The following is a 13,790-nucleotide window of genomic DNA, read 5'->3' as shown; positions in this document are numbered from 1 at the left end:
AAAATGTGCTTTATTTTGTAATTCGTTACAAATCAAATTGTAAGCGAATGTATTGGTCAACTCACGTAGATATTACTTTTTGTCCCTCTATTCTAACATTGTGAACGAGCCAAGCTTTACTTACTGCCTACGGTCCGTTTGCTTTGCTCCAACGAAATTTTGCAGATTTTTTCTGAAGTAGTACACTCAATATTTGTTCCCGGAGCTCTACAAATTGATGATGGCACGCACTCTGTTGCAACTTGGCACTTTGAACTCTGTTGGAGCTGAGAATAGAGATCTGCTACAAACCTCTTTGAAAGTCGAAAGGTAAAAATATCCATTCATCACTTAAACCAGATTTGGAAATGAATTATGTATGGAATCTGTTGCTACTTAAGGTGGAGTATGATTTGCAATAATATAATAAATACAGTCTATCTATATATTTAAGTGAAGTAAGAAAATTGATATATCCACACAACTGACAATAATGGCAATTAAGCATATTTAAAAGTTAGAATTCGATTTAGAATATACTTTTGGCTGGGTTTGATTTTTTTCTTTTTAAAAAGAGTTTGATTTGGTTTAGTGGAAGATCTAACTTGAAATATATACAATAATTTGATTAATAGTGCATGTAGTATGCTTTAATTTTCAAATATATGTGCACACATGTGTACATTTATATATTATATAATTAAAATATATATTTATTCATCGTGTTAATTTCGGTTTAAGGAAAATAAACCTTAATGTTACTAACACTAATTATTTTATTATATTTAGTTAAATTCACACATCGTCTTGACTTTGGTTTCCTACTCCAAGCTAAAACATGCAAAACTTAAATATAACATTAAAATAAAATAACGATACTTATCTCAACTAAATCAGGAATCCAGAAAACAATTCCTAGCAGGAAATAGAGTACCTCTACCGACCATGGTTATTATAAAAAGAGAGTACATTAAACACTTCATAATCAACATAAACAACGCCCGAAAGAGCCTAATTAACGAGAGTCAACCTAAATCATTATGGATATTAGGTACGAAGAGCCTCTCTACGTAGACGAACTTTCATTGCAAACCGTCCGTGTTCTTGGCCAAGGAGCGTTCGGTTCCGTGTCTCTCAAGGTTCACCCCGGCCATGGACGTTACGCGAAGAAAACATCTTCAATAAGACTCAAAGAGAATCTCAAAAAAGAGCTCAGGATCATGCTTGACTTCCGCAACCATCCTCGCATCGTTCAAGCCTCTAGTGAACATCTTCACTTAGATATGTTCCTCAAAGATTGCTCCATCTATATGGAGTATGCATCCGAAGGTAGTCTAGACGAAGTTATATCATCTTTCCGTGGGAAACCATTGCCTGAGCACGTGATTGGACGCACCACTCGTATGCTCCTACAAGGACTCGAAGCGCTTCACGTACACGGCTACGTTCACTGCGACCTCAAGCCGGATAACATACTCCTCTTCCCTTCAACCTCTTTCGGAGAGCCGTGGGATGCTAAGCTCGCTGACTTTGGTTTATCAAAGGAGCCTAACACGTATCATGTGTTGAAGCTTGCTGGTACGAATATGTACATGCCTCCGGAGGTTTCCGAGGTTCCGGAGGGATTGGTCGGACAGGCTCTTGATATATGGTCGCTAGGGTGTGTGGTGTTTGAGATGTTTGGAGGTAAGGCAGAAGAGATGGAGACGGGAGGCACTTACGTGTGGAAGCTAGAGCAAAAGATCTCTCCAGTGGCTATAGACTTCTTGAGGCAGTGCCATACTTGGCATCCTTGGAATAGGGCTTCAGCAACTGAGCTCTTGAACCATCCTTTTATTATGCAAAGAGTAGTCCCTTTTCGAGTTTTACAGCCAATCCCATGTCCTCCTGAAAGGAAACAGTACTTGGAACGTCCTTTGTTTACACCAAGAGTCCGTGGTCCATTGCCAACTCCGATTGGTCCTAGAAAAAAACAAGAAGCTGAAGGTTCGGTAGTGAAAGATCAATCAACCGTGGAGAAGAACGATGTTGATAGTGAGGAATGGTTTATGTATGAGTTATGTAATGGTTGTTAAGTTAAAACTAGATAAGTTATGGTTGAGCTTGTATGCTTACTTTTTAGACAAGAAACGGCATTCTTTGTTAGGTTAATTTGTTTCTTTACTTGCTGTGGAAACAAACAATTGTGATTCTCTTAATTTATTAAAGTTTTGAGGTATACTACTCTGATGATTACCTTGTGAGATTAACGATGAGCATGTATGTTTACTTCTTACGCAAGAAATCTAGTGGCATTCTTAGGTTCATTTGTTTCTTTACTTGCTGTGGAAACAAACAATTGTGAATCTCTTAATTTTTATTGAAGTTTAAAGTACACTACTCTGTTTGATTAACTTGTGAGATTAACGATTATTATGTTTGTAAAATATATTTTTCCAAATCATTTAAAAGCTCAATACATTAGATAGGAAACCATTGTTGTTCTTAATCATAACTAAGCAGCGATTAAAATATCCAAACAAGCTACAAACCCATAGTCTATCTCGTTTCTTCAACCTAGAAGAGGCATGTTTTACTTGAGCCTCTCCTTCCTAAGTCTTTCTAGCTCCAAAACCATTTGCCAGTGCTCTAGTGAAAGACTAGTCTCACCATAACTCACAGACATCATGCGAGCCATTGTCAACAATCTGCAGAAACCAACAAAAACAAAATTCAAAAACTATTCCAAAGTTTGATGATAATAAACCTTTTGGGAAGGCGCTTTAGTACCTGCTCAAGTCTTGGCTGCCTAAACTACGATCTGTTTGCCTTGCTGCAACCAAATCATTCTCCAACACCTGCAACAACAGAAAAAATTAGTAGTAGACTCAGTAGTTTGATAACACTGTTGCCATAGATTCTAACACAAGACTCTCACCTGTTGCAACTCTTGCCCAATGGAGTGAGACAACGATTTGCAAGTAGCTAAGTAACACCTCCAAGCTTGTGCTGTTTCTGGCGTGATGACTTGCAATGGATTCACTTGAGAAGGTTGAAACGGTAGAACCATATCAGCAGGCATTATGTTTGATTTCCCCTCAGAGAAGATGAGCATCTGAGCATCAGTGGCCATCTCCATTTTATAATACTGAAAATCATACTCCACCTGAAATAGCACAAGCAGATTCAATCATTCACATCTGAATCTGTATTAAAAAGTGAGTGGATGAGAATTGCTTTTACCTTCTGACACTCCAAGAGGTTTTTAAGCAGGTTTGCATTCTCAACTCCAACAGAGTTCAAAGTGCCTGGCTGCAACTCTGTTTCGTCTAATATCAAGTGTGTGCCATCAGCAACTTGTAGAACTCCAGGGACCAACCTAAGTCATAAAAAAAAACAAATAACATGACGGTGGTCTCTCAAGAAAATGATGATTCAAAAGCTCTTACCTGTTGGTTCCATAGTCTTTCTTGGGACCGAGGGAGGCAGTGTTGAGATATTCAATAGTAAGTGGTATAGATTGTGTGAATGGTAAGAGGCTTTTGAGGGCATCTCTGAGCTGAGTGCCGAAGATAGACATGCTTTCTTTGTTAAGGTGTGTGAGATTAAGTGAAAGCTTCCCAACAGCAACGTTATCTACTCTCCCATGCACCTATACAGCAAAGGATTAGTAGCTAAATAGCTGACAATAAGAAGAAACAATGTGATACAGTTTGAATTGAATTACCTTTGACAGAAGATGCAACAATAGTAACTCTGCTGCAATGTGATCATTACCAAGTAGACCGGTGAGGTGCTTCATCAAACTCTCTCTTATCTCTTTGAACATTTGAGGGGATTTAAGCTGCCAAATCATAAATTAACAAGAGATTAATAAGAGATCAAGAGCTATAGATTTTAAAAAAAAAATGGTGTACTTGCCTCTGTTAACAGGGAAGAACTATGAAGGAAATGTTGAGTTTCAAGCTTCCTGTGGATAAGACAATGGAGGCGTGGAACCTTTCCAGATGGCATCTGAACAGACTCAGCTTCGGAAAAATCATCAGAGTTGTCACCAGGTGAATCCATATCCATCATAGTGTTTGGATCGAAAGTCAACACTCCAAGGAACTCCACCACATCGTTTAGCTTCAAGTCTGACTCTGGAGAATCGTAAACCTGCGTGGTGACCACATATGAATTATTTTTTCAATTAAAACGTCATGTTAACAGACAATATAACGAAACAAAAAGCTAAATACTCACCTTCAAAAGACATGGTAGAGAATCTGTACTGGTAGCTGGTGGAATAACACAACTCTGAGGAACACCATCAGTCATGGGAAGCTGACATTCTGAAGCTGATGAGGTACCTTCTCCTGCTTTCTGATGTATATAGCAAATGCCAAAATCATCAGAGATACTTCATCAGCCACAACTTATACTAATACATACATTAAATTAAGAGACTAATCCTTACCAATTTTTTGAAAGGCGAGCCGTTAAGCCCAGCTTCAAGAGTCTGCAATGGTGGGGGGTAAATAAGTAACCGAGCAACAGTTAATATGTGAAAGCAAAGAAGGGAGACTAAAGTTACGTTTGAGTCGATGGAATCAGTCATTTCTTCATCGACCCTCGCACGTTTCTCTCTGTTTTGGCCAGTGAGATCCAAAAAGCGGTTCTTCAGCTCTATAGAAGAACATTCAGTCCATTGATTGCGTCCAGGAACCTACATTGCAATCAAGTGTTATCTTGTTTAAGCGTCTATGAGACCATAGCAAGATCAAACAAATAAAGATCAGGCATACGAGAAAGCATACAGGAACACAGTAGAGTAGACGACGCTCCCAAACTTGTGTTTCAGAGGAAGGACCGTCAGGAAACTGGGAAACATCACTATACTTATTGGTTCTCCATGTTGAATCATCCTTAACAGAGTAGAAAAGTTATTGACAAATAAAGATTCAAAGCATCTTTATAGTAGAAGAAACCATATATATATATATAAATCATACCTTGTAAGCACCAGCATAGAATTCATTTCCAAGCATGTCTTGTATCATTCCACGGAACCGAACAAGAGTGTTGGGCTGCACCCACTTGATACTTGACAAATCCAGAATTGGAACCTAAACATACCAAAATAAATTTGGTTAATTGACCAATCTGTGGATAGAAGACCAAAACCTCAAAGAGACTGATTTAGTTAGGACACAACCTCAAACTATATTAAATTTTCAACCTTTTTGTCCTAAAAATTGAAAAATACTCAAGTTGGGTCACAATCAACATCATGAATCCATACTTTAATTTCACTAAATCCCACCCAAATTCCCTCGAAATAAGCTGATTTAGTTAGGACACAACCTCAGACTACAGTAAAGTTTCAACCTTTTTTATCCTCAAACTTGATATATACGAGTTGAGTCAATAAACATTTTGAATTGATACTCGATTACCCCTAAACCCAACAACCCCAATTTGACTAATCTGTGGTTTTACAGCACAAACTCAAAGAAGCTGATTTCGTTAGGACACAACCTCAAACAACAGTAAAACTGATATATCCAGTAGTAATTAGATCAAACCCCAAAACGAGAAAAAGGGCAGAGTTAAGAAAACAAAACAAACCTGGGTGATAGCAGATTCGTCGGAGAAGTAGTGACGGAACAAATCGACGACGCCCCAGTCTTTTCCGTGAGACGACGCCGGATCGTATCCCGAAGAAAGTGCGTTCCCGAATGAGAATCGGACGGCTCCCAAAGGGTTAGTCAGACAATCGTAAGCTGGTCCTCCCATATCTCCCGATGCAAAGTTCTTCTACGAGCGACGGATCAGTGAAAGGATAGAGATGAACACTGAGAGTCTGTCTGCTCGTAGGGCATTTGTCAAGTGTATAGGTTGGGCCTTTCCCGCCATATCTGCTGGGTTTTTCCCGCCATGATCCACTCCCAGCTTAAAACGTAGCGTTTTGGTAAACGGACAATACGCTGTCGTTTTTACTTGCTTACAACGAGTTTTAGTGACATTGATGATATACTACGGATAATATACTGAGACTAATTAGTAAAACCAAAACCAAAAAGTTATAAACAAAAAAAATGTATCTAACTTTTCTTAACATATGAAAACAAAATTAAAACATCAAGTTTTTGTATACTGAAGGACACCTTAAATCAGTTTTTTTTCTAGCACTATTTATCACAAATTAAGAGAATTATTATAAATAGATTTACAATTAGTAATTTTACAGCTGATAGTTTCACCTGTTTTATGTAATTTTTGTTTAACAATTTTATTTTTATTATCCTAAACCAATGAACCACGTTTGTACCGTGATAAACCTTTTTGTGAAGAGCAAAGTCTATTTCCACTAACTAAAATATTTATTATATTTTTTTGTATAAATGATAATAAATCATCAAACACTATTAAAAAGAGAATATGAAACCATTTTAAGCTGTCCACGTCAGCGAAAAAATTCGCAACCAATCATTTGTCCATGTCATCATGGATGTTAAGTTGTTGGACCACGAATCTGTGCTGCATAATAGGCCATTTAGCTTTAATAATCTATTTATTTTTTCATCTTCTTACTCCAACCTGTTACGACGTCCACACAGAAGAAGACGTTCCAGAACTCACTGTCTTCCTATCTCCTCCGTATAACGCATGCGACAGCTATAATAACGAATTAAAGCTACTTAATTACTCCTCCAGAAAAAACGGCGTCTAACTCTCCACATCTCTCCTCTTCCTCAATCATAACGATGCCTCCTCAAGCCAAAAATCTATTGCTCATATCCTCAAATTCATTCCTAACTTTATGGCAAATCAAACGGCAGTCACCACCACCCAAGTTCATTCTCCACTTTTCTTCAGTAAAGTTTCATCAGGACCTGGAGATTCCCAGTTGTTTTTTAAGCTAATCTATTTCTGGAAACCTCGCAATAATTCCAAAGGAGGCATCCTTCTCGGCCTTGAGATGATGATGATCGATGAAGAGGTATGTGTCCATATTTCAATATTATGCTTCCGATTTCATACACATCTCTGATTTTTTCTAACAGAGAGAGAATATGTTAACAAGATTATATCCTGAAACTCAATACCTAAAAATTTTTGACGTTAAGAGATAATTTTTAAGATTAGTTTAATAAGTGACCATCTGTAAATATGTTAATGGTTATCCTTTTATGTAGTAACTAAATACAGAATTTTTCATATCGAAATCTACTACATATTTCACATTTTTATAACAATTATTTACAAAATAATAAATACCAAAAAGTTTAATATTGAAAATAAATTATAGCTTCAAAAGTTAAAGAATTGCTGAATCATTTTACTGGTTATCAAAATTTACAGATTTAAGTATTCAAAATTATTACACATTTATAAAATTATATATTTATATGAAATAAATGTTATTTACCAATACTTCAAAAAATAATTCAAAATCAATCACACGATATATAAGAAAATATATAATATACATAAGATGATAGAATTTTTTTTATTTTATTAAATGTAGAATATTTTAAATTTTAAGAAAGATTTAAACATGGTTACAGAAAGATTAATAGAGATATTTAATATGTTAACATAAATTAATAATATTTCAAACAAATAAATATATCGAAACAAATAAATGATATAATATTAAAAAAAAATTATTTTTTTAAAAAAATCTAAGGTTTAATGTTTATAAACAAACAAACTAAGCGCGGTTTGGTAAAATCTCTGGTATTTGTAGAATTTGATCCTCTTATCTCATTACTTTGAAGCATTAGTAAACAACTGAACAAACAACTATACTAAAGGACTTCCACCATAAAACCAACTTAATATAGTTGATTCACTGATAACTCTTCTCTAACCAAGTTTTCGGACAAAAGATTTTGCTGAAAGTTTGACGACACTTAAAATGACACAAACACAGCCATAATGTCCTCAAGTATAACCACAACACGAACCTAATAACGTTCACGAAATTTACAACACACGTGACACGACTCAGGGTTTTGTGTTTCTTAATAATAACTCAAACAACATAAACCATCCCGACTTCCAAAAGAGAAACCGGCGGTACCTTGAGCGCCACGTCAGGTCCTCTACAGTTCCTCCTCAAGAAATTATAACCGAAGTTAACAGCCAACCTCTTCATCACCGACGAGCCTTGCTTCGCCTTCACATGCGAATGCCCCAATATAAACGCCGTCCCCGCCTCTTGCGCCGCCACCAGATCCCTCAGCTCGCTCCTCAGCTCCGCCTCCGCTTCCTCATCCTCCTCGTACCTATCTTCCTCCTCCACAGCAAACCTAACGCGTTTAACAGTCGTGGTTGGTGGTGGTGCTGCTGCCATCTCTATAACGTCCTCCATGCTCTCAACGGTGGTGAATCCGATGGACACGCTCTCTGGCTGGAGATTCTCTTCAATCTCGTACGCTACTGTTCCTATCACGGCCAACCTCGACTCGCTCGAGGACTCGTTGGACCGGACCGTGTCGTCCTCTTGCGTCGTTCTTCTGTGCCAGTCGTAACGTATGAAGTCACCAAGCTTTGTTACCAGCTCTGTTTCAAACGAGTCCACGTCTTGGTGAACGTCACGGTAACCGTATCTCACAATGCAACGGTAAGAGCGATGATCCACAGGCCCAACACGGCCCACTAAGTACCTCTCAGCAGCTGGAACAAAAGGGACAGGGACCGACTTCACGCAGACGAAGACGAGGACACGGTGGAAGGCAGGGAGGTTGGTGACGAAACGAGAGAAGTTCGCTGGGATTCCTGAGGTCAAGTCGGTGAAGACCAAACCTATACCCGGAACTCTAGAGATCCCTAGGCTCGGGCCTAAGGCGAGAAGCCATTCTAAGGAGACTTTGTTCTGGAGGTCGAACTCGTACTTTTTAATGGTGGTGTAGTGCCAGACGAACATGATGATCATGAAGAAGAGGGATAGGAGGATGGGGAGCCACGCGCCTTCGCGGAACTTGGTTAGTGAGGCTGAGAAGTAGAGAAGCTCTATTGAACCGAAGAAGAGGAGGAAGAGGAGGGCTAGGATCGGTGGCTTGTGCCAGCATAGGACTATGACTAGTGACATGAGACATGTTGTCACTAGCATCACCGCCATTACAGCTAAACCTGTAACAAAACACAAAGGGAATTTAAAATTATCATCATAAAAGTTGTGGAAATAAACAATTATAATCATTTCAAAAGCTTTAATATTTGAACTAAAAATATAAGGTGTATCCCAAGTTAAAAAAAAAATTACACCGCCAAAAGCTTTTAATCTATTTAGCAGAAACAAAAAAAAAAGATTTACACAAATTAATGCAAAACATTATAATATTAAGCTTTTAAATGATTATTTTTAGTAAAACTTGCAAATTTTATCAATGTATTCAACAAACAAACAAAAAAATCATGAGCTTTTGAAGCGCAGATCAAAATCTAGTTAAGCTTGTAAGAGGATTTTTATACCTGATGCGTTTCCCAAGTGTTTGACATCTCTGAAACCAATAGTAACAGCAATGCAGAGAACCATGAGCATCCAGTTAATCTCCGGTATGTAAATCTGACCATGGATCTTGTCTGAGGTGTGAATGACTTTGACGCGAGGGAAGCATCCAAGAGACTGGCTTTGGTTTATGATTGAGAACGTACCGCTGATGATAGCTTGGCTTCCAACAACAGAAGCGAGAATTGCTATCATTAGCACAGGCCAGTGCACACATTCTGTATCAAAAACCAATAAAAGAAAAGTTTTAGATTCTGTTTTTTTTTTCTCAATGGAGGAAACATTTGAAAACAAAGGCAAGAAGATACTGACTTGGCACAGAGATGTAGAATCCAATCGCGTGAGCAGAGTTGTGATGCTGTGAGAGGTAAGCAGCTTGCCCCATGTAGGCTAATATAAGAGCTGGATACACCAGGAAGGTAAACGCAATCTACAAAAAAACAAAACATAGAATCACTCAATAAGTATATGCAATGTTCAAAAAATCGCTAGGCGGTATTTAGACGCTTTATTAGGCAGACATCTAGACCGATTTTAAAAAAAAAATTGTTTTGTTTAGGGACGTTGTCTAGACCGATTTTTAGAACACTCCAGTAAAAGCATTCAAACCAAAGTAGAAACTTGCCTGAATTGCAGCGTAGTTGAAGTGACCAAGATCAGCAAACATGGCCTCAGCACCTAAAACAAAGACTCAACAAGTTAAACTACCTGACATTTTCATATTAAAGGAGACAAAACAGATTTGTAATAATAACTCACCAGTTATACACAACAAGATCCCACCAAGAGACATCCACCCACTTACTCTAGTCTTCCTCAGAAACATGAACATGTATTTAGGAGAAAGAGCTTTGTACACATGAGGATTCCACTGAATTATATTGTACAAGCCTATACCGCTTATAGTGAGCAGCCAAGTGAGGACAATAGGCGCGAAAACAAACCCAACACGATGTGTTCCAAAATGCTGAAGCGCGAAAAGGCAGATCAGTATGAAGCATGTTATAGGAATCACTGCATCTGCAAAGGAAGAAGAAGCCATAGATCATTCAATAAGAACTCAAGGAGCAACTAAAAGGTAACAACATTAAACCACTTACATTGGTGATGTTCTTTAGACATGTTCATCTCAAGACCTGACACAGCAGAGAACACTACATACAACAAACAAAAAGATTATAAACTGTTTCAGCCAGCAATTACAAACACACAGAGAAACTAACTTACCGGAGATAGCTGGAGTGAGAAGACCATCTCCAATGACCATACAAGTCCCAAGAAGAACAAGAAGAAGCAAAGCAGTGTGTAACCACTTGTGCTTCTCAAGATACCTCTTCACACAAGAGTCATGGTTCTTCTCCGGCGGATGCTCCAGTTTATAAGTGGACAGCGCCTCATCAGCGACTTGCCTGTTTGGGAGGAGGCTGACTTTGACATGACGGCAGATGAGTGAATACAAAGCAAAAGTTCCACCTGAGACACAAAAAAACTTAAAACATAAGCAAAAGTTTTGTCTGAAAGAGAGAGAGAAAGAGTCAGTGTCTCTCTTACCTTCTCCGTTATCATCAGCTCTAAGGACAATGAAGACATACTTAAGCAAAGGGACCAAAGTAAGAGTCCAGAAGACAAAAGACAGAACACCAAAGATCTCTTCGTTTGTCTCGGAATGACGAATGTCTTCAGCGAAAGTGCTCTTGAAGACGTAAAGAGGAGAGATGCTCAAGTCTCCGTAGACAACACCAAGACTCTGGTAAGCAAGAAGCATAACCGACCTCCATGACTCCTTCTGCAACAGTTTCCAAACTCATCAGAACATTCCAAATCTCCAAAAACAGAGCAAATCTCAATACTAAATCCACAAACCTTCTTAGAACCACAGCATTTTCCAAAATTGAGATCCATGGCTTTGTTTACTCAAACTTCTTCAACCTGGAAACCAAAGAAAGAGATGATTTTGATGAATCTCATCCAAAGAAAGTTTGGGTAATTTTTGGGAGAAAAGGAAGAGTCTTGTCAAAAGGCTTAAAGAGAGTGGTGAACAATTAAAGAAGACAACTCAACAATGTTTTTCAAAACAAAACAAAGTAGGTCACATTCACGCACATGCTCGTTACTATTATCTGATTGATTCTCTTTTTACCCAAAATTAAGATAAACCCACAAGCAAAAAACCCTAAAGCTGTAACCTTTTTAACAAGGAGAACCGAACCCACAAGAAAAAACAATCAATTGACTTCACACAAAGCATCCATTAATGGAGTAAAAATCAATTATTAGCTTTATTGCCTCTCACAAGGCCACATCTGTATTTGTTTCCACTTACAGAAAAATTTTGGTAAAGTTTCGATTTTTATTTTAGCAAAATGAAAAAGATAAGAGCTCACACATGCTTGAAAGAGCAAACGTGGCGAGAATCATTAGCAGGTGAAGAGACACAAACACGTGAGTGATATAGTTGCTTCTTTTACGAAAAGAAAAGAGAAATAAAGAAATGCTCTTTTTGATTTTCTCTAACTTACCCAACCAGAGTTTACGCCATTGATGCAGCAGCTCCAGATTTGTTCGTTGATGAAGAAAAAAAAAACAAAGCTTTTTAGTTTTTTTTTTTTTGTTTAAAGGTTTCAGTTTTTCAGTTAACAGGCAACGAAGGGTCTTTTGAGAACACTTGTGTGTCGTGTTGACGAGAAATCAGTAATTTTTGTAACCATTTTTTTTATTTTTTTTTGTTAAAGATGTAGAAAACGCGTTTTCCCTCGTGATTGTAAAAAAAAAAAAAAATAGTAGTAGTTGGTTTCTCTATGATAACGATTCAAATTACGTTTTTCATTTTATAAAGAGGTTGCTGGTAAACTGAAAGTAATGGTGGATTACTAGATTATAATGCAAAGACATTTAATGAAACTGTACATTAAAAACAAAGTTTTTAAGATTTTTTACCATTATGTTGAAAATAACAAATAAATAAAATAGCAGGATATGGAATCATTAACTGGTTTAATGGCATTATCCTTTGTATCAGAAACATCTATTTCTAATTTTTTTTTACTTTTTTAAAAAAGTTTCAATATCTAACTTTATTGATGTAAAGTCTTAAAATATATAGGATTATTTTGTGCTTTTATGATAGAACAATAAAGAAGAGAATGAAATAATTTAAAAGATGTCTTTTTAAAGATCTTTTTCTTAATTTTTTTTGCGATTTTCAAATCTCCATCACATCATAAAATACCAGTTTCTTTTAGTCTCTTATTGTAATTTTCATGAATAATTGTTATTATTTAATTTATATAAAATATGGGTTTGGAGATGTCATTGATTGGTGCTCCTTTTTCAGTTTTGCTTTCTTTTTCTTTTTTCTTTCCCTTTAGTTACGTGTTTCAGAAGTTCAACCTTTATACATTCAATTAATTGCCACTTACAAAAAAGATTAGATTTGTATATATCTCGACCACTCTCTCACTTTTGACATTATTGTAATCAAACAATTTCAAAACTGAATCGGAATACGATTCCTGATCGATTCAGCTTGCTCTTCACAATCAATCTTTCTATAATTATATAATTCAATCTAGCAGACTGGTCGGTGGATTCAGTGCACGAATAAAGGGACATTCCACCAAGTCATATAATGTATTGGTATATGCATGCGAATATGCGATGCATGACGACAAATCACACATTCACACCAACATTTACGTTATGATTAGCAAAAGACCAAGTATATTTATTATAACATTTTAAGCTTCATACGTGATTTTTGGGAATGGTGTTCTTTTCAGTTTGGTGTATGCATCACTCAAATGTAGACAACATATGTTCTTTCCTTTCTTTTTGTACAAGACGTATACACTGTTGAAATGCCAGTAATGGTGACGTATATGGATCATATTATATTTTGAATTGTCATTAAGAAAATATAACAAGAAGAGGGCATAGATTAGCGGTATAAGGGGGGGGGGGGGGGGGGACGACACGATAACTTTCCGCATGTGGAAGATTTTTTGAATGCTTTGAAGCCACTTTTTTTTAATATAGTTGTTATTATAGTTTGCGAATTAATACAACTTGTCTTGGTTAATGGTTTAATGAGTCAAGACGGTATCACTGACACAGTGTTCTTTTTGTCCCTAATAGATTATGAGAATAATAATGAAATTGCTATGTTTTTAATAGTGTATCTGTCCGCAAACTCTCAAACCCTCTTATGGCATTAGAATCATTCAGTTTCTTGGTCTAAATTTACTTTACGTGTTTTGCTATTTGATTAATATCATCTTATTTTAATGGAATATTGCATATAGGTGTCACACACACCATAAGGTCCATGACC

The 13,790-nt window shown here is 36.9% G+C and overlaps 3 protein-coding genes across 5 annotated transcripts; 1 reads left to right on the top strand and 2 right to left on the bottom strand.

Moving 5' to 3' along the window:
• Nucleotides 1-1,019: 1,019 nt before the first annotated feature.
• On the top strand, nucleotides 1,020-2,054 carry LOC106339184 (serine/threonine-protein kinase ste20). Its single transcript, XM_013777981.1, has one exon. It carries the CDS (start codon nucleotides 1,020-1,022, stop codon nucleotides 2,052-2,054), a length of 1,035 nt encoding a protein of 344 aa, XP_013633435.1.
• Nucleotides 2,055-2,396: 342 nt separating this feature from the next.
• LOC106337455 (mini-chromosome maintenance complex-binding protein) lies at nucleotides 2,397-5,801 on the bottom strand. The gene is made up of 13 exons (XM_013776562.1): nucleotides 5,569-5,801; nucleotides 4,953-5,066; nucleotides 4,758-4,865; nucleotides 4,535-4,666; nucleotides 4,418-4,459; nucleotides 4,204-4,323; nucleotides 3,880-4,116; nucleotides 3,686-3,802; nucleotides 3,408-3,610; nucleotides 3,202-3,337; nucleotides 2,897-3,124; nucleotides 2,749-2,816; nucleotides 2,397-2,666 (listed from the first exon to the last, which is right to left on the bottom strand). Exons 1-13 carry the CDS (start codon nucleotides 5,734-5,736, stop codon nucleotides 2,552-2,554), a joined length of 1,788 nt encoding a protein of 595 aa, XP_013632016.1. The 5' UTR covers nucleotides 5,737-5,801; the 3' UTR covers nucleotides 2,397-2,551.
• A 1,970-nt stretch (nucleotides 5,802-7,771) lies between these two features.
• LOC106342355 (potassium transporter 2) lies at nucleotides 7,772-12,072 on the bottom strand. Of its 3 annotated transcripts, none has more exons than XM_013781265.1 (10): nucleotides 11,980-12,072; nucleotides 11,324-11,389; nucleotides 11,012-11,246; nucleotides 10,688-10,933; nucleotides 10,561-10,614; nucleotides 10,220-10,480; nucleotides 10,086-10,138; nucleotides 9,773-9,890; nucleotides 9,424-9,678; nucleotides 7,772-9,081 (listed from the first exon to the last, which is right to left on the bottom strand). In XM_013781265.1, exons 2-10 carry the CDS (start codon nucleotides 11,360-11,362, stop codon nucleotides 7,982-7,984), a joined length of 2,361 nt encoding a protein of 786 aa, XP_013636719.1. In that variant the 5' UTR covers nucleotides 11,363-11,389; nucleotides 11,980-12,072; the 3' UTR covers nucleotides 7,772-7,981. The 3 variants fall into 3 exon arrangements, with proteins under 3 accessions (XP_013636719.1, XP_013636720.1, XP_013636718.1); XM_013781266.1 differs by lacking the exon at nucleotides 11,980-12,072 and adding an exon at nucleotides 11,647-11,665; XM_013781264.1 differs by lacking the exon at nucleotides 11,980-12,072 and having other exon boundaries at nucleotides 11,324-11,516.
• Nucleotides 12,073-13,790: the final 1,718 nt, after the last annotated feature.

Source organism: Brassica oleracea, chromosome C4 (genome assembly GCF_000695525.1).
Source record: "Brassica oleracea var. oleracea cultivar TO1000 chromosome C4, BOL, whole genome shotgun sequence".
NCBI classification, from domain to species: domain Eukaryota; kingdom Viridiplantae; phylum Streptophyta; class Magnoliopsida; order Brassicales; family Brassicaceae; genus Brassica; species Brassica oleracea.
The sequence above is the reverse complement of the archived record's forward strand: the minus strand, read 5'-3'. Positions and strand labels throughout refer to the sequence as shown.